General features: G+C 36.7%; 2 protein-coding genes across 2 annotated transcripts in view; both read left to right on the forward strand.

The window, feature by feature from the left end:
- PXK (PX domain containing serine/threonine kinase like) overlaps positions 1 to 18813 on the forward strand; it is a 124062-nt gene that overhangs the window by 37651 nt on the left and 67598 nt on the right. The gene's annotated exons all lie outside the window — the stretch shown is intronic.
- The window catches only part of PRKAR2A (protein kinase cAMP-dependent type II regulatory subunit alpha), a 64794-nt gene that overhangs the window by 23273 nt on the left and 22708 nt on the right, over positions 1 to 18813 (forward strand). The window contains exon 2 of the mRNA XM_075762273.1: positions 1295 to 1330. Within this exon, the coding sequence (XP_075618388.1) occupies positions 1295 to 1330 (36 nt within the window). The remainder of the gene's footprint in view (positions 1 to 1294; positions 1331 to 18813) is intronic.

Genomic DNA, 18813 nt, shown 5'->3' on the forward strand with positions numbered 1-18813 from the left:
ATCCTTAGCTGCTTGTTAAGCTGAACATTGTCTCCGTGTTGATAGATTTGGCTGAAAACTCTATGGACTTAGCCTGTTCCCCCCCTTCCTTCCTTTTTATTTCCTTTATCATTACAAAAGAATATGCAATAATAATTTTGATCTTGTTTTTCTGGTATTATTCTCAGTTATGTGTTTTAATATAGACACAGGGTAGTTGTAAATGCTCAAAGAAGCTGAGTTCTTGTGTATTTGCTTAAGAAAGCATTGTTGTTCATATTCTGGTGGTGCTGAGATAATCAAAAGTTTCTAACTTCTGAAATGATCATTAAGATTTTGGTAGCATGCATTTAATAAATCTGGCTCTGTCATGCATATGCTCTGATGTGTTATAAAGACTGATCTCATTCTTAAATGTTTAAAGAATGGAATAGAAAGGTCACTGGTTGTATCAGGAAAAATGCAATTATCTGTTGAGGGGGAAGAGGAATGGGAAAGCGTGAAGCATTCAGAATAAAATTACTTTGGTTGTTAGTGGTGCAGGGGAGCATAGTGTTTTGGTTTTGTTCTGGGTGAAGTTGATTGTTTTTTTGCATTGAGACTGAAGCAATTCACAAAGACAGTAACTTGGTGAAAGGGGGAAAGAACACTGTTTACTGAAGGTTGGCTTACTGTCAACATGTATGTGAATAGTGAAAGTCAGGAAGTTCATCCCAAATTAGAGATCAAGTTTAAATACCTTGTATACCTAACAACAGGAACAAAGAAGCAATGAAACAATGGATCCTCCAGTTCAGAATTTTTCAGTTTAAATGTCTACCCTTATGGAAGATAGCCTTGGTCAAGGATAAATGACTGGAGTTAGTACAGGAGCACTGCCTGAACAGTTACAAGGCCAGTGTTGTGCAGGAGTATAGAATGGTTTAGCTATGAAGTTCCATCAGCTTTTGATCCCTATTAAGTAGGTATAGCTAACTTAAAGTGCTTGAATGTTTTGTAATAATGCTAAGTGGGCTGGGTTAAGATTGGATAATCTCTGTAGAGGTATCTTTTTTTTCAGAACTGGGTAAAAAAACCCCCAAAACTGCTTACCCTCGATCGTAGCATGTAATGGCCTTCTGGAAAATAATGTTTTAACTTTGAATAAACAGTCATTGGCTGGCAAGTAAGTGGATGAAAGCTTTATATTGAAGCATTTTTTTAAAAAAGAGATTTATGTGGGTTTTGTGTAGTAAAAATTTATCATGATTATTGAATATGATTACATTGAATTTGTAATAATAGCATTTGTAATTTTCATTTGTTTATTTTGCAGCTCCAGTTGTTAACCGATACAACAGAAGAGTATCAGGTATGATTTCCTTTTAAGAATTTAATGTTTCTGAAAAAGTTTTGACATGTGTGTTTTACTAAAGGAGTTACATTAAAAATTACCTTAGTTTTTGTCCTTGCCTTATTTCTCATACTTCTTGCAGTATTTTTATTTGAAATAATGAGAATTTCTTAATTCACTGTAGAAACTAGTAGGCAACACATTGAGAATAGTTTACAAAACAGTTCTGTGGGTGATTACAGACTATTAAAGCAACTTCAGCAGTAGCAATGATTCTGTCCAGAAAAACTTCCCAGAACTTTTATGCAACGTAGTAATTTTGGCAAAGGCTTGCTTTGCAGTGAATTGAAAAAGTGGCAGCTTCTTTCTGCTGGAACACATCTCCTAATCTTCCATGTTGCTAAGAATTTTATCTCTGGTTAAAATACAGAAATACGGGGCAGTTGGGGGTGTCCCCTCTTTGTATTGTTTTAGCCCCTTGCTTGTACAACCGATATTTAAAGTTGTTGGATTTTTGGCTGTTCACTTGTTCTGGAGACACAGATCATACTTTTCTGTTTGTTTTCTATCTTCACCAATATTAAATGCTTTAATGAGTAGCAGTTATTCCCAACAAATTCTTTTTAAAGTTGCTTTTGAACAGTATCATGTGAACAAAATGGTATGTGTAGATGAGAAGATATTGTATTATTTTTTCATTGAAAGTGCAGTGTGGATTGCTTTGCATATGTTATGTTTTTTCTTCGGATATTGAATTGTAACATTTAGCTGGTCTAGAAAGTCATTATGGTTATGATTTGAAAAATGCCTGTGGAAATGCCAGTGTGTTCAGTGTTTTCTCTCTGGTTTTCATTTCAACTCGACTCAGTTTGTAACTTGCACGTATTATCTGACACGTTCTTTGGCATGATAGTCATGATGGGGCATTGTTGATTACATATATATATTTATATGGTATATAAATATATGAGATAAATACTTGTTTAATTTTATGTACAAAATGTCCTTATACCTATACAGTTCAGTTGCTTTACTACTAGTTGCTTGGGTATGACTGTGTATTTATGCCACTGTGTAAGTAATTGTGAATATAATGAGAACTTAATAACTTTTAAAAATTGACAGTGCTGGTAGTTTTGGTATATTATTACATGAGAAATTTAGGCAAGACAAAACTGTATCTTGAATGATGGAGTTTGATACTCTGATAGTAAATATTGGAAGTCATATATTGTAGAGTATCTTAATCTGGAGAGTCCCGAGACATTTTCACTTCTCTGCTAATTAAACTAATATGGATTAGTTTAATTAGCATTAGTTTAATGGAACCTGTTGACAGAGTAAAATCTTACAAATGAGAAGTTTGTAATCAGGTTTAAATTTAAATAAAGGCTGAATTATTCCCAAAGTTAAAAAAATTGAGCCCTAATCAGAGGGTAGTTGTAATCTTGTTGAATCTTTGCCGAAAGATAATATTCGTGCTCTCATAGTACTGAGCTACTCTTAGTTAAAAAACAGGTTGCTTCATTGAAGGGGTCTAAAGGTTAATGTGAACAACTAAATGGGAAATGTAAAATTGAATTTCTAACTCGTGCAATTAGATTAAGGAGGACTGTTTAGATGCTTAATAACACTGCTGTTCCAAGAAGAGCTAGAATAATTCAGAGTTTACAGTACATGTTAGAATTCTCATGGAGACAAACATTAATAGAATATGTATATTTTACTACTGTGTGTAAATACTCTTCACAATAAAAATATTTTTTTCTTCACTTTATATACACTGACCAGGTCATGATCAGTGTGGTATTTGTTAAAATGCAAAAGAGATGCAAACAGCACCTAGGCATATACAAGCAGACCCCATTTTCTTTCTCTTGGCAGGAAAAGTACAGAAACCTCCTGGCTTGGGAGGGTGGGGGTGTGTTGGTTTTTGTTTTGTTCTGTGTGGTGGCTTTCCCCCCGCTTTCTTTCTTCACTCCTTACCTGCTGTGTCTGTCAAGAAGTTACCCAAATAGGAACAAGGCTGGCTGGGTTCTCCTAGGTTATTGAATCCTGCTGCATAAAATGAGCAACTGAATTGTTGGTTTTGGTGCTCTGAATTGGATTTGATTACCTTGTTAGATGTGTTAGGTTTTAAGAAATTTTTCATTCTGAAATTTTATAGGATTTCTTTTTTCATTATAAAACAAACAAACATTGCATTATGGATTACTCAGTATAGTATCTAAAATATATCTGTTTTTTAACTAATTAGGTAAAGCAGAACAAACCATGGAAAAGAAAAGGTGGCATACACTTGTAATTGCATTTAGTGTACTCTTTTCTGGTCTTCTATTCAGAAGAACTTTCTGCTAGTCTGTATTGAGCCTTGTGAGTCCTACTGGGTATTGTCATGTTTTCAGTGCAGTGTACGTTTGTAAGGGGAATGAAGAGCAGAGCTAAATGGTTTGCTGCTATCAAGATTTACATGCACAAAATTGCAGCTATCCAGTACTCTGGAAGAACAAAATAGTAGAAAAATTTAAAAACTGATACTGGACATAGTGAAGAAAAGAAAATTCAAGGAAGAATTTTTCTTTTCTGTTAAACATTTGGCTGTCTAGGGAATTATGGCACTGCTGTCATTGTTCAGTAGTTCAAGAATGAAAGTTAGAAAAAATACCATTCTAATTAAAGGAAAAGATGATAAAGTAATTGTCTACATTTATACATATGACAGGCTAATTATAATTTTGGTAAGCAATTTGACTAGATGTGTGTTCTTGGAGACTAACAATTGTTTATGACCCTCTCTTATACATAGCAGTTACAGAATCTCTTTTAAACTGCTTGATTAATGTGCTCAATATTAAATCTGGAGTGTTTACTCCTGGTCAGCTGTGATTAGCTGCCTAAAGATAACAGGATGATCATCATTCCCTTGGTGCACTACTGCAAATTCTAAGGATACATAAACCCATAGAAAAAACCCTGTTGTAATGATTACTGAATTTTCATTTAGGTGTTCATTTTTAGTTATCTAAACTTGGGGCTCTTGACTGTACTAGCAAATATTGCTTTCATGATTGTAAATGTTTAGCTGTCATTCTGTAAGACTCACTCAAAATACGAGTTTTCTGACACACAGCAAGAATTGTTCAGGAAGTTTATTTTTGTGCTTTTTGAAAACTTTGAGCAAATTAGTTTACTTCTAGCCTATACAGTACATCAGTAAAACACTCCCAAGAAATCGGGACTTAAGCAAGCTGCTTGACAAATGATAATCTATTAGAAAGGTCAAGCTGGCTGACCTTGTAGTACATTAAAACATATCTTGTTCATATTTTTTTATCCAAAAGAAGAATGAATTTTATTTCTACATTTCTCAAATCATTGACCAAAAGTGATGATACTGCTTTCATATTCCATAAGTGATAATAGCATATTCTCACATACTGCTTCTTTCTCACTGTGCAGTACTGAGAACATAGGGATCAATTCTGCTCAGCTATGCTCCCCGTTTCTGCAGTGTTTGCTATTTACTCATCTCCTAGGCTGATGTGTTCCCTGAGGGGAGGGATGGTGTTGGCTTGCTTGGCATTAAACTCTTCCAGGCGGTTCGACAGCCATAAAGGCTCTGCAGGGAATCCCGTTCGCTTCTTGACCAGAGAAACGTGGCTTTGTGTGCTGGTCAGAGATTCAGCCAGCAAAGCAGCAGCCCGTGGGTGGGATAGTGAGAAACTCCATAGACTGTGCAGGAGGGTCATCTTGGAAAAGGGGGACTTATCTAATCATGTTCATAGAGTTATTTATAGAAGTGCAGAGTGGTAAAGTAGTGTTCTTATGAAGAGAAACAGCCTTTTCCAGGAAATGCTAGGAGGGCGAAAGAAATGAGAGCTTGATGTTCCCCTAGAAATTTATCTAATGAATAGATTTCTTGTGAATAGCATGTTTGGCCACGTAATGTGTTGAGGTTCCATGGCATGCACGCAAACCCCAAGGATTGTGTTGGTCAGTTCTAATTTGTATACAAGCTGGTCACTTAATTAAAATAATCTTCTCTTTGCAAAATCATAAGCTATCCCTATGTAGAAATGAAAAAGAAAAAAACCCAAACAAACCCCAAAACAACCCACTAATTTTGAAATCTCCTAGCTATAGGATGCCATAGACTGTGGTGCCATGGGCAATTTCACTGCTGCTTTAAGTGAATTAGCAATGTCTGAGCCTTCTGCTAGTGTGAATAACTCGTGTTACACGGCTTGCTGACTGACTCAGTCTGCCCAGGCTTGGTTTGGATGGCCTGAAAACCATACAGATTCCTTCCTCCCAAGAGTTGGACTGTGTGTTGAAATTCATACTTGCTTGATTACGTTTCTTGATCTTCCTTCAAGCATAGGGGCTCCTGAGAAACTTTGTTAGTCACTTCCTTTTCTGTAGTGAAAGAGACTGCAGAGAATACCAGTGAATATCTCAGCCCTTGGTTAGTGACTACAGGGTGCAGGGAGGTGGGAGAAATCAGTGATACCTCCTTTATCAAGTAATAATATCAATGCTATTTCAAAGCTAGAGGCAAGAGAGCATTGATATTTGTCCCACTATAACAACTGATATGTAACATTGAGGAGAATTTTGTTCCTGGCAGTATGTGAATGAAAGTTAATTGAGGTTTTGGAACGAAGAGTGTGACGCCTACTACAGTCTCACTTGGGCATAGTTTCTTCTTTTTTAGTTTTAGCATGTTTCAGAAAAGTAAAGTTTTTTGCTAGATTTCTGTATTGCCATTTCTAGACACCTTTGATTCATTCCACAGAACACCCACTCCTCAGCAGATTTGCTGACTTCTTCATGGGAGAGAAAAAAAATCTGGCAAGATATGACACCCATACCATACACGCATGACAGAAGGTTTTAATCTCTTTTCTCCAATTATTTCTACTTATCTGAGTGACCTGATATAATTTATCTCTCTTGCATATACGTCTACTCCCTCCTCAACCTTCTTTTGGTCTCTGTGGAATAGGAATGGGATTATGGTTTTCACATTGAAGCAGAATAATTGAATTATATAATCTCAGGAAGCAATATATGATAGTTATTTCCCTAATGTTTTTATACCAGCAAAGTAACATGACTCTCAGGATCTGGGCATGTTTTCAGGATAATATAAAAGGTAATCAAATGAACAAGACTTGCTTCAGTTAGTCTCTTTGGTAGGACAGCTTTCAGCAGAGACTTGGTTAAGTCAGAAAGATGAAATCTGCTGTCCCTGGAATCAGGTGCTAAGCCCTCTCCTCAGATATGATTGCTGAATAAATGTTTACATATGTAGATGATGATTTTGTTTAAATGTTACTGAATCCTGTTTTCGTGTGTATAGCAAACATTAATATTGTTGGGGATGCTGACATTTAACATTGTCAGTGTCTCCAACAAATGTTGGGTTTGGAATCAGTATTTTTGACGTTTCTCTTGGTCCCCTGACAGTTTCTGGCTTTTTCTTTCCTCATAAATTGAGCTTCCATAAGAGGTCTGTGTGTCAGTTGGTACTTCAGACTCACTGGTGGTTCTCCATTTTGACAATGGGGGACTCCTTACCTTCAACTCTTCGTTCTTCTGGCTCTTACCAAAGATGAGAAATCATCTCATAAAGTAGAGGAGTTGTTAAAGTTTGATATCTCTCTGGGCTTTCTAGTGAGGTACAGTATTTTCTTCACACTCTGGCAAGTTGAGATGTCAGGTTATGATAATATTATGCATAGTAAAATCTTTTTAGTAGCTTTTAGCCTTTTAAAATGACAGCTTTAAAAATAATTTTCTAAGAAAGCTTTTATATTAATTATTGTCATACAGCATGTTAGTATTTGGTAAAGAATACAGTTTTGGCATCCTGTTAAATTAGGACATCTAAATAGTAGCAATGAAGTGAGAAGCAAGACTCTTTATACGAGGTTGTTTTGAGTATTTTCTCTTGCAGGATACTATCCACTACTTCAGTGATAAAATCTCACCACTTCAAATCATCAAGGGAGGAAGACCGAGTGGCTAACTTTCTCTGTGCCATTCTCTTTGCTTTCTACTCACCAGACTATCTGATTATCAGAGGATGAGTTGAAACTCATGATCTGATTTCTTCTCTTGTAGCTATTTAATGAATTTCTATATTGATTATTCACCATCTTACAAAACTGATGGCATAATAACTTCTGCTGAAAGGTTTTCAGGCAGATGATAAATTGTAAGAGACTTTTGACTTCAAAAATTCACATTTTTACAAATGGCACAAACTGCTTTCCCATTTCAACAACCTGATGCTTCTATCATTTTTTGCTAGCCCTAATGATTGCAAAACTGGTATCATAACTAGAGGGAGAATAATTCATTTTGAAAAATGTTGATATGAGCAAAAGCCAAATGTGTGGGATGACAGATGAAAGTGGTGATAAATTGTGTGGGTGCTCTCCTGTAAGAAAGTGCCTGAATCATTATTCGTTAAACAAAACAAAAAAAGAGCTTGTTTTCTCTGTTTGCAATATTGGGACTTATTTAAAAATTCTTGGCATGTAATTGGCATTCAGTGAATAATGAAAAGCTTATTTTTAGAAATTAAACAGTCGTGACTTCACAATTACTTGGATTTCACACAATTATGAATAATTCTGCTTATAATTGCTAGGGTTTTTTAATGACATAAAGAGAAATACAACACTCAGTGAGCATCCTTATTTAAAACTTAAGTCAGTGGATCAGATTTCATCTGACCAGGTATTGCAATCATTGCAAATGTAAGTGAATATAAGTGCTACAGTGGAGTAGAATTGATTCAGTTTTCCTCCTTTTTTGATTTATTCTTTCTAAATAATTGTTCATGCTTATAGTGTTACATAATGATTTAAAAGTTGTTAATCTGAAGTGAAATATTTTAACTCAGATTAGTCCTTTTTTATTAATTGGGAGAATAAGGTATAGCTATGCATGTTTATTAAACAATGAATGCAATAAGGACCAGTTTTTCAAAAATATTCAGGTGGCAAAAGGTGCAGGTGAGTAACTTTCATTAATTCTTTTACATTAAAGGTCTTTTAAAAGCTTACATAAATGCTAATCGGTATCTTTAGATACATAAATACTTTTGAAAATACCAGCCTTCAGCTGATTTTTTTAAAATCAAATTTAATTCTCTCACTTTTTGTTGGATTGGATTTTAATTTTGTTTTTGAGGTGAGATGGAAAAGAGAATTGTGTGGTGTGGTTTTTTTTTTTTTTTTTTTTTTTTTGGAGCCCAAGCGGGTTTTTAACATGGGAATTAAAGCCCAAATGAAAATATTCCCATATGGTTTGTTGTGCACAAGAAACTGAAAGCAAACACACTGGAGGAAACCTCAAAATGCAGGTCACAATACAGGCTGAAAAGGCAGTTTTATACTTCGTACAAAACATGGTGCTGTGATGTGTGTATTTGGAATGACCTTGTGAGTTAGATATGCTTTGCGTTTTTCTTGTGAATAAATAAGACTGTGCTTTATCCTTTTTTAATATAAAGTTTTAGACAAAGTCATAGATGTTATGCTCTTATACTGATTAACGCACTCGTGGCAAGTTAAGGTTGCTGTAACTTCAGATTAAATGTGAAATGGATTGAATGGTCCATGTAGAACAGAAAAGTTTAAATGTACCCGATTTAAATATGAAAGGATATTCCATGTATTTTCAGAAACTTCACTCAGTCATTTTTAACACCAGAAGACCTTGATAAGACTGTGCGTACTCCAAATAATGCAAAGCATGAGCATGCTAAAAACTAGCTGCAGGGAATGTAATGGGTTTAAAGCAATCTCAGTTAGGAATTACTGTGAGCACTTTTATAGTGCTGTCATTTAAAGACAGACTTTATAAATAAAGGCTTGACTTTGGGAGATGGCTTGTGCATGGGTATGTGGCTGCCTGAAACACTCACCTGATTCAGATTACCATGTCTGCAATAATGTTTTTCCCCTGTCTCCAAAATTTGGGATAGGAAGGAGTGTAATCTTCTTCAACTCACTAATCTTCCGTAATGGAAAAACATAGAACTAAGTGCTTATAAATAAAGCACACAACTTCAAACTGATTAAGTTCTGCCTAATACTAGTCTCTTGCCACACTGCTTTAACTGTGTATTTCCTGTAAATGAGATCCACTTGTTCAGTGAGCTGCTAAAGTCAAGAGTTGACTCATCCTGAAGATGAGTTGCATCAAATCAGTTATGCCTTCCCCATTACTAACAATCACCAGGGCATCCGAGTTCCTCAGTAGCTGCACAGAAATGGGGGTACTTGCTGTTTTCTCGTTTTTGGTTTTGTTTTTCCTTCAAGGATTGGACAGTAAGTTTCTGCATTCCCTGCTTTGCCTGCCTGCCAGGATGGGGAGCAGTTGTTTCAAAGCACAGGGACCTGGGGACTTCCACACTGCTGCTCTGCACACAATCATTTTCTGTCAAAACCATGCTGATTTTGTATTGTTCAGTGTTGCTCCAGGTAAATAGGCAATACTTGTCCCATTAGGGGTAATGGGACTTTTAATCTATTTGGACATTCTCTAGAAATCTTTAAAAGTCAGATCTCAGTTGCTGAACTATTAATTTCAGAAATGCCTTCTAACACTTTGGCATCTTCCAATTCTCTGTTATGATAGATGTCAGAAAGGTGTGGGTAATTTTTGTTGCTAAGTATCTACTTTACTCTAACACACAAGTGCTTCAGTGCACTTTTCCCAGGGTGTTGGGGTACTGTTAAAGTATTAGGTACCTTATTGCAGGTTTAGCAATTCACATATCAGAATTGTGAGTATAAAAACAAAAAATGCCTTGGCCTGGAAACTGAAAGAAAATGTCTTATTTCTAGACTGGGAAACACTTTTTTCTGTTTTATTCCTCAGCTAGACTATCGTTCCTATCTACTGTTTGCAACTAAAAGCCTGTACGATACATGCCTTTTTTTTTAAGGTATATATTTGAGCCATTTCTTGGAACTTGTGGTGTTTTGATGTGAGCTGCGTGAAAAATGAACATTCTCCATGCTGTTTGTAACTGAGATAAACACAGTGATACTTTATCAGACATATAAACATTTTTGGTGCTTAATTTCTGGTTTTAGCTGCCTTGGTTATATAACCATTTAGAAATGTGGTAAGATTTATGTGATGGGCTAAAACAGAAGATCATTAAAGCAGAAGGCTTACTTCTACAATTGTGAAGCTGGGTGCTCTGAAATAGTAGTAGCATCATGTTTTCCAGGAGACCTTTTTTATGGATGACTATCTCATCGGTAAGGCTCTCTTAGGCGGCTTGAACAAGGTCAGCAGCATGTTTATCCATTTCAGTCTTCTGATTTCTTAACTTGCAAGAATAAAGCTTGCTTCATTTTAATTTCTCAGGCTGCACCACACAGAATAATTATGTGTAACTCTAAAATACCCTGCTGCTGTTTTAAGATTTTTGTTTAAATGTAGTAAAGGGAGTTGGAAACAGAAGTAGCAAATTTTAAATTACTGTTTACGTTCTCAAGGGTAATATTTTGGGTTTGGTTGTTATCATGTCAGAGATGTGAACTCCTTTGATACTGCCACACGGAAAGCTTTCTTATTTTTAATTAGTCCTCTACCATGATGGAAAGCTTTTTGTTGTTTTTATTTTTCACGCAGACTCACCTCATACTACAAGGTCCAGAGCACACTGGTGTCTGATGGATGCTGGGCTCTACTGCTATCAATAGAGACATGGAAGCCAAAAGTGCAGGAGCCCTAGTTGTGGCTTACTTAGCAGATGATTTCTGTGAAATCAGGTAATCTTGTCCCTTGGCTTCTCCAGCTGTATAGGAGAGAAGCTCCTTGCAGAGTGCTGTATTTTATCTACAGAGTGCTTTCACGATAAGGCCTCTGTAAATTGTAGGATTTCAAATTATGAAAAATTACAGTCTAGGAGTTACGTAGAATTATTGGAGTGTATGCACAAATGTGTATTTAGACACTCTAGAAGCATTTTATTCCATTATTTTTGCCAGTGTTTTATTCTATGAAACAAAGTAGCCTGATGACTTTACTATTATTATTCTCCAGCACCTGGCTTCTGTGAGGTGGGAGGGTATGGCCCTTTAACCACTTGTGAGCACGTAAAGTGGAAGGCTAAGCTAAGCACTTTGCATAAGTCATATTTAAAGGTGTTAAGTAGAAGTTGTGTCTCCTATATAATTCAACAACTGCAACTGCATAAAGCAAATACAACAATAAACAGCCGTCTAGTGCTGCATGCCCCTGCCATGTGTGGGGTGGCTGCAGCAAAGCAAGGCCTGTCAGTAAACTTGGGGCGGTTTCCATGCTAGATACTGTATGCTGCAGAAGGAGTTAAGCAAAACAAAAGAAAAAACTAAACCCTGAACAAAGCCTACCTAGATATAATAATAAAGTAGGAATGCATTGTATCATAAGTTAAAAGTGCTTTATGTTTGTCTTCAAGATCTCATTGAAGCAGTATTGTCTGCATTGTAACGCTTTCATTATATGTACATAAAGATATAAATCTAAAAGAGACTGTGATTATTTATTTTGTTATTCTAGGTCTTTCATCATGAAAGTTCTCATTTACCCCTAGGGAAATGTAATTTTAAATACTTTGCCAGATCTTCCTGTAGTGGAAAAAAAATTAATTTGTGGCTGTATCATTTTAATGGCTGTTCTGCTGTAATGCATTGTCTAAATTGTTTTACTCTATATCTGATGATAAAGCCTTTTAAATAAACACTTAAAACCAGATTTTTATTAATCTATATGAATTTACTAAAAAATATTTGACAAATGCATTCAGATTATATAAAACAAATGTACATATGGAAATAGTTGTCAACCACTTGTCACAATTTTAAAGGACTTATTATATTGCCTGTACTTATGCATCTTGAGAGAAAAGATGTCTGTGCATTTAGATCTGGATTTCCTGCAAAGAAAAACATCATAAAAGGTGGCATTTATAATTGATTAAGCAGTCTGTTCTGAACTCATGACTGAAATGTAGCATGAAGTAGGAGTGCATGATGCTGACATGAGTGTTATCACAAGCCATTGTCACTGGAACTGTTGCATTTCTGTCTTGATATGTTGGAAAGAAAACAAGCTGGAGAAGTCTGATTTAGATAATACTACTACTGGGAAGGACGTAATCAGTCTGAGGGAACGATTATCAAAGGTTTCTAAAGGTAAGGATAGTGAGCACTGTCATACATCATCCAGTTCCTTTCAAGCTCTGCCTGTGACCTCAGTTTTACTACTCTGTTAAGTGGGCCTTGAGAAATATTGGTAATGTCCACATCAGAGATGGATGTTTTCAAGTTGAATAAAGGGTATAAGCAAAGCTTTGGGTAAGCCAGGTGAATTCACCTTTCTGCCCCTAAGTTACCTGTTGCTGTGTATGTGCAACAGTACAGAGAGGCAGTGCAGGGTTTTAGGGCCTTACAGGCGTATCAGTGTCTCAGGCTTCTTTGCCTGACAAAATGATCTGTGCAGCTTCCCAACCTGAGCAGGCTTTGGGACCATGTGCAGAGCTGTGCCTGAACCTATAATCCTTGCTGGACTGAGCTGGTTTGGCACAGCCATACTGAGTGACTTTGTATCTTCATAGTTCATCTGTAACGCAGAATAACTCTGCCTGTGAAAAACCAGGTTGATTTTATTTTAATTTCCTTTTAACTGTAAATGAAATTTGAAGCCATTTCCAGAACTGAAAATCCATTCTTTTCTTTGCCACCTAAATTCATTATTTCTAAATATTTCTCAACTGAAAAATCTTACGTTTGATTTTACATATATGGGCATGCAAGTGGTTATGTCTTTGAATATTCTGCATTGGCATTTGACAAAGATTTGAGGGGGCGTTGTTTGCTTAAGTCCCAATTGTTCTAAGTCATGTCTCAGTTGTCCCAGTCATTCTAAGTCGTGTCTCAGTTATTGTCTTTGAGAACTAAAAACGAAGTCAGGAGGTGATACTGCTGTGGGTACTCCTGCATCTGGAGATTTTCGTGTAGCATGTAAAGTAAAAGAGAAAGCCCAGTATTTTAAGACCCGAGATCTGAGTTTTGGGCTGGCGCAATGATGTTGTTCTTAACTAAAAATTTACACTTGATTTGAGTGAATTGAAGGCTGAAACAGCTGATTTCCCTGCAGATGACTTAAACTGTTCTTCAGGTTTCAGTGTTGCTTTTCATTCTAACTGTCATAAATGTGAAAATTGTTCAGGTGGTGCAAATGGATGCAGGTTCTGTTTCCCACTTGCTGGATCGAGGTATGAATCTGTCGTCTGCTTTGACATGGTGAGATCTTTAACTCAGGAAACAAAATGCAATTTCTAAACCAAAAAGTTCTGAGCTCTCAGCAACACAAGTGAGAGGAAACTTGAAGTTGTTTCCCAAGTGCAGAAAATCACGTTGAGCTGTGCCAGCAAAGACCTATGTATAAGCTCTGTTTAAGCTTCCTAAGTTCATCTTGACTGCATTGTTTTGGAAGTGCCTGCTTTAGCAACTCAGCTGTCAAAGAGGGAATGACAAGCCACTGGAAGTGGTCACCTTTCCAGCTGGCGTAGTGCTCCCAGAAGAGGCTATGCATCTGTCCCTTGAGAGACAGACTTACAGAATGTTTGAAGCTTTGGCAAGCTCAAATGCAAAGAATGTAGCCTTAAATGTAGTGCAGGATTACTGCTCTGAATAAATAACTGGAAAAGTTACTCTGCATGTACTACTCTGGGTGGATTTTCATTAATGGGTCTCGTACCATCAATGGGAGGTAATGCAGCCTTGTAAGTAAAGACGAGTGAATAGGATTTCACTCTGAAGTACAGAAGGTGCTATCCAAAATTGCAAAGAGGATATGAGAGAGCATGTCTTTGCTGCTGCTTCCAATAACAACAGAAATACTAACTAACAATGCATTTACCTTACATAAACCACAGAATTTTCATGTCCAATGTGAATTTTTTTCCTCCTCTTGTGTTTCTGAAGATCTTCAGACCTCAGCCTCTTTGCTACTGTTTTGAAAAAAAAGTAAGGGTGATCTCTTAACTATGGGGATGGTATGCATTTCTCACAAAGGCTTTATTTGCTTATGGGAGCTCAATACTGAACTACTATGCAGATTTGCATAGAGTGCAAGGACTTTGATCTTGACAAAACACATATTTTGCAGAACAATATTATCTTGGGAGCGATTAAAACTTGCATAAACAAAGGTGGTGTTTGTACTGGCAAACTTTTCTTGCTGCTTTTCATTCTCTCCCCACCCCTTGCTTTCCCCTCGCCCATCCACTGCTTATGTCATTGCTGCAGCTAGAAAGATCTTTATTGCTTTCAGATGCTGTCACCTGCATAACAAAGCAGTGATCGAGTTATATCATTTCTGAGTCTTCAGAAGTGTTAACAGATGTGCCTGTTCTTCAAAGCCAAAAAAGGTGCTGTATGAGGAAAAAGCTAAACTAGCTGTAGAAGCTGCAGAAGCTGAGAGAGACCAAATGTAGATGGTAGGATAAAAGCCTGAATTTCTTTTTATCTTAAAGCTGCTTAAAATTGAAAACTATTTGTTGTGTTCCAAAGCTATTTGAACTAGTTGGGTAGATTTGAAAGGAAACTTGGTCTACATGATATATGCTGATATAGCTGTAGTATTGGAAATACGTAATTACGGTGTGTGTTACACTTGTATGTAACTCTGATACATTCATGCTTAGTGTTTGCTCAAGGGTAGAGTTGTGCTGAAAATCTCACATAGGAAAAGTGTGATTTTAGAAGTCACTTCAAATTACATCAAGATATTTGTGAGCTTTAGGTTGCACATTAAGAGAAACTTCTTCCCCAGGATGGGGGTGCAGCAGTGGAGCACGTCAGCCAGAGAGATGTGGAATCTTCACCCAGGGAGGTTCCCAGGTCAGCCCTAATCTAGCATTGCGAATAGCTCCCCTTTAAGGGGTAGGTTGGACTGGATGTCCTTCAGAGAGATCCCTTCCAACTGGTCTTCCAATGAGTCTGAAAAGATGTTACCAACACATTTCTTCAGGATAATCTTGTGAGAATAAGCTTGCCTTGGAGTACCTGTTTTACTGAGTACTGAAATAGATAAAATGTTAATTCAATCACGTGTAAAATTGTGGGGCAAGTATGTTTTCACTCCATCAAGATGAAGGATCAAATGGCTTTTCACTGGAACTGGCTGTGCTGTAACCTGCAAATGATAGACCTTCAGGAGTCCTGAAATCAACTTCCACAGGTTTCTGACAGGGGTTGGCAGAGTTTAGAGTAGTTGCAGAGGTGGTTCTCAGTCAGGAAAACAGAGCAGCAGTGCTGTTTGAACACAGATAACATGAAACATATGGAAGATAAGACTGACACACAGATCTTGACAGGTAATATGTTCACCAGTACAGACTTCCACACGTAATTCACCAATTAAAAATAGTGGAAAGAAAAATTGGATGTATTGTTACATAAACCACAGGATGGTGTTGATGTAACGTTCGCCTTTTCTTTGCATTAGTCTTGGTTTAAAATATTTGGAAAATGCTGTTGGTTGTTATGAGTAGGCTGAAGAGCTTTCTGTGGGCTTTCCAGCATATCACAATATTAATTTAAGCTTGAGGTCAGAATTAATAAATTTTCTCTCCCTGCCTTTTTTTTTAACCATCCCACAACAGATACGTTACATTAAGTGTTACAGCTCTGCCTGCAAGTAAATAAAGTCCTGTCAATCAAAGCTGTCAGTCAAAGTCCAAAATGTCTGCCCTACTGCTTCTACGTGAAAAAAGAGATCCCAGCAGGAGGTTGAAGAATGAAAAATAAAATGGGAAGGCTTTCTACGTGACAGCATGGGAAGAAGTAGTATTTTTGCCACGTTTTTGTGGTATTTCTGTGGTGCCCATTCATGGGCACTACAGAAGTGATTTCCATATGTAAGGGAAGGGCACTAAGTCCTAGTCTGTATCCTTAGCGGTCTTTATGAAGCTGTTTTCACCCTTACTGGGTAAGATGGAATAGGGGAGACTTGCATGTACAAATCCCAACCAAAGCCCTTTGATACTAAAGTTGTAGAGAACTCTGTTGTTTTGATTGCTATATGTATTAAGATAAGGTTTTGCTCTAATACTGTCATTTTAGCTGTGGTAATTAAACTTGTTTTTCCAAGGAAATATTGAAGACAATTTCCTCAATTCCAAAGCATATTCTCAACAATAGCTTCCCTGCGGTTGAGGTGGGAATGAAATCTAATTCATAGCTTAATATTAAGAATTTAAATGATAGAACGATATAATGAAGTACATTGATCTCTGAATTCATAGATACACAGCTTGAATGTGTTTCTATGCAAGGTACTTTTAGAAACACATGTAAGTGCATTTATAGTATGTACTATAGTGCATAATAAAGAATTGACCTCTAGTTACTGGTCAGATATGCTGGTTGCAAAGAATAAAGATGCTTTTTATCTCTAGTTTCACCGCACCGTTTAAACCAAGGAGCCTTTCTTCTAAGAAAATGTTCCTTATTAGAAAATCCAGAGCTTTCACAATAGAGTTTGATCCTTACTGTAAAGTGAAAGGAGGAGGAAAGCTTTCACACTGAAATGCTAATAATGTTCTCTTTGTTAGTGCCTTTGTATTGCATATTAAGTGGATCTTTGCCTATCAGTCCAAGTTCGGCAGCTTTGTAGGCATCTACCTTCCCATAATGCAGTCATCTTTGGACTGTACTTTTTTTCAGCTGGGGAAAAATGCTGTTTATCCTTTATAAAGCGTCTGCCCCAAATGTGGGTGGACCACTCTGTTAAAAAGCATGTATGTGTTGTAGGTGCACTGTTAATATATTGTTTTTATACTGGTAAATGGTGCAAACCAGAAGAGGCAGTGTGACGCTGGTTTATTGTATGAGCAATAACTGCTCTTTAAACACCTAATGATTACTGATTGGGTTTTTACATTGTGATTTCATAATTGGAATGCTTATGTTGCATTCCACTCTCTTCAACCTCTCCAGGAAGAAAAAAAGAATTAAAATCCAATTTGCTAGGAAAGATCTGTACCTTTTAAGCAGAAAAAAAAAAAGTAAGTCTTTCCTAACAAATTATGCTGGAAAGAGTGCATTTTTATAATCCTTATAGTCCTTTTCAAAGCATGATGACAAGGTCGATAGTCCTGTATTCAAATTATTCCTGTGTTCAAATTATTTGCAAGTTGCTGAATGCTAGGCCTTCTAGACTTCCCCCCCCCAAATCTGCTTATTTTTATTTATACTTTCTAAGTCCATTCTGTGGTTAGATGTCGCTGCAGTGAGCTTCTGGGCACTCTGCCAAGGCTTCAGTATTGTCAGGATGCTTGATAAAGTACAAAGAAAAATGCTTGCCTGTGTTTCCTTCTAAAATTTTACAAGTAGTGTATAGCCTCAGAAGTGAGACCACCCTTATTAAAGAGCAGGACTAGATGAAAACAGAGCTGACTCTCACTTTCTCTGATTATCTGTACAGCTGGTTAGAATGTAGAGTTCACTTTGACATGCAAGAACTGCAGATGTCCGCAAATTAACAAGACAGTCTGAGCTAGAGACGTAGGCTTTTGGCAGCCAAAGGTGTCTGTGTTTAATACTGTAAAATTGTATAATGGTGTAACTGGTGAAATAGTGAAGATAAGCCTTTTCTGAAGTATTAAAACCGAACAAAAATGGTTTGAAATTTTAGAAGCTCACCGTTATCATTGCCTCTCTTACAATTGATCCTGTAGTTATGATGATGTTTGGCAGAGCTTTGTTCCTATGCACTACCGTGTATGGTTTCCACAAACGTTCTCATCCTTTTTTAAAAAAATCACTTTGTATATTTTTTAAAGCTGTTTTTATATTGCAACTTGACATTCATCTAATTCAAATGTAGCAAGATAGAGGAGCATATGGGGGAGGGAACTAAACATTTTTTGTCCTAGAGTATACTATGGTCAAGCTGATTGTTCATTTCCCAGATTAGTTTCTGTGTAAAAGTGATTGCTCTGTATTGAAAAAAACCAAACACAAAATGTAGATACTTGCTTGTAAATCTGACTTGAGGTGGAGTCAGTGCCATGTGCCTCCTTGTACTCTTTTTTTTGGTATGTTTTGCTATATACATTGCACTGCAAAGAACAAAGCAATGTAGCTGCAGTATTTTTCTGCTGCATTTTAGAGAAGATGTTTGTAAATGAATCTGAATGGAGGTTGTTATGCTTTAATAAGAATTGAAAGGGGATCTGTGCGCATGCTTTGGAGTACTCACTAGACAAGATTATGTTCTATTGTAAGTTACAGACTTTTTACATGAGAGTTTGAGAACAACTGTGCTGTGCTTGCTCAGAGAATGGACAGGGTTTAAGCCTCTGACACCACAATGTCATAAAAACAAAAGTGACTTTGTTTTTCCTGTAGGAAAAATAAAATATAGAAGAAAGGAATTTAAATTTGATTTGTTTGATGTTCTCATGTACTTGCTTG

This window comes from Balearica regulorum, chromosome 10, assembly GCF_011004875.1.
Source record: "Balearica regulorum gibbericeps isolate bBalReg1 chromosome 10, bBalReg1.pri, whole genome shotgun sequence".
Taxonomy (NCBI): domain Eukaryota; kingdom Metazoa; phylum Chordata; class Aves; order Gruiformes; family Gruidae; genus Balearica; species Balearica regulorum.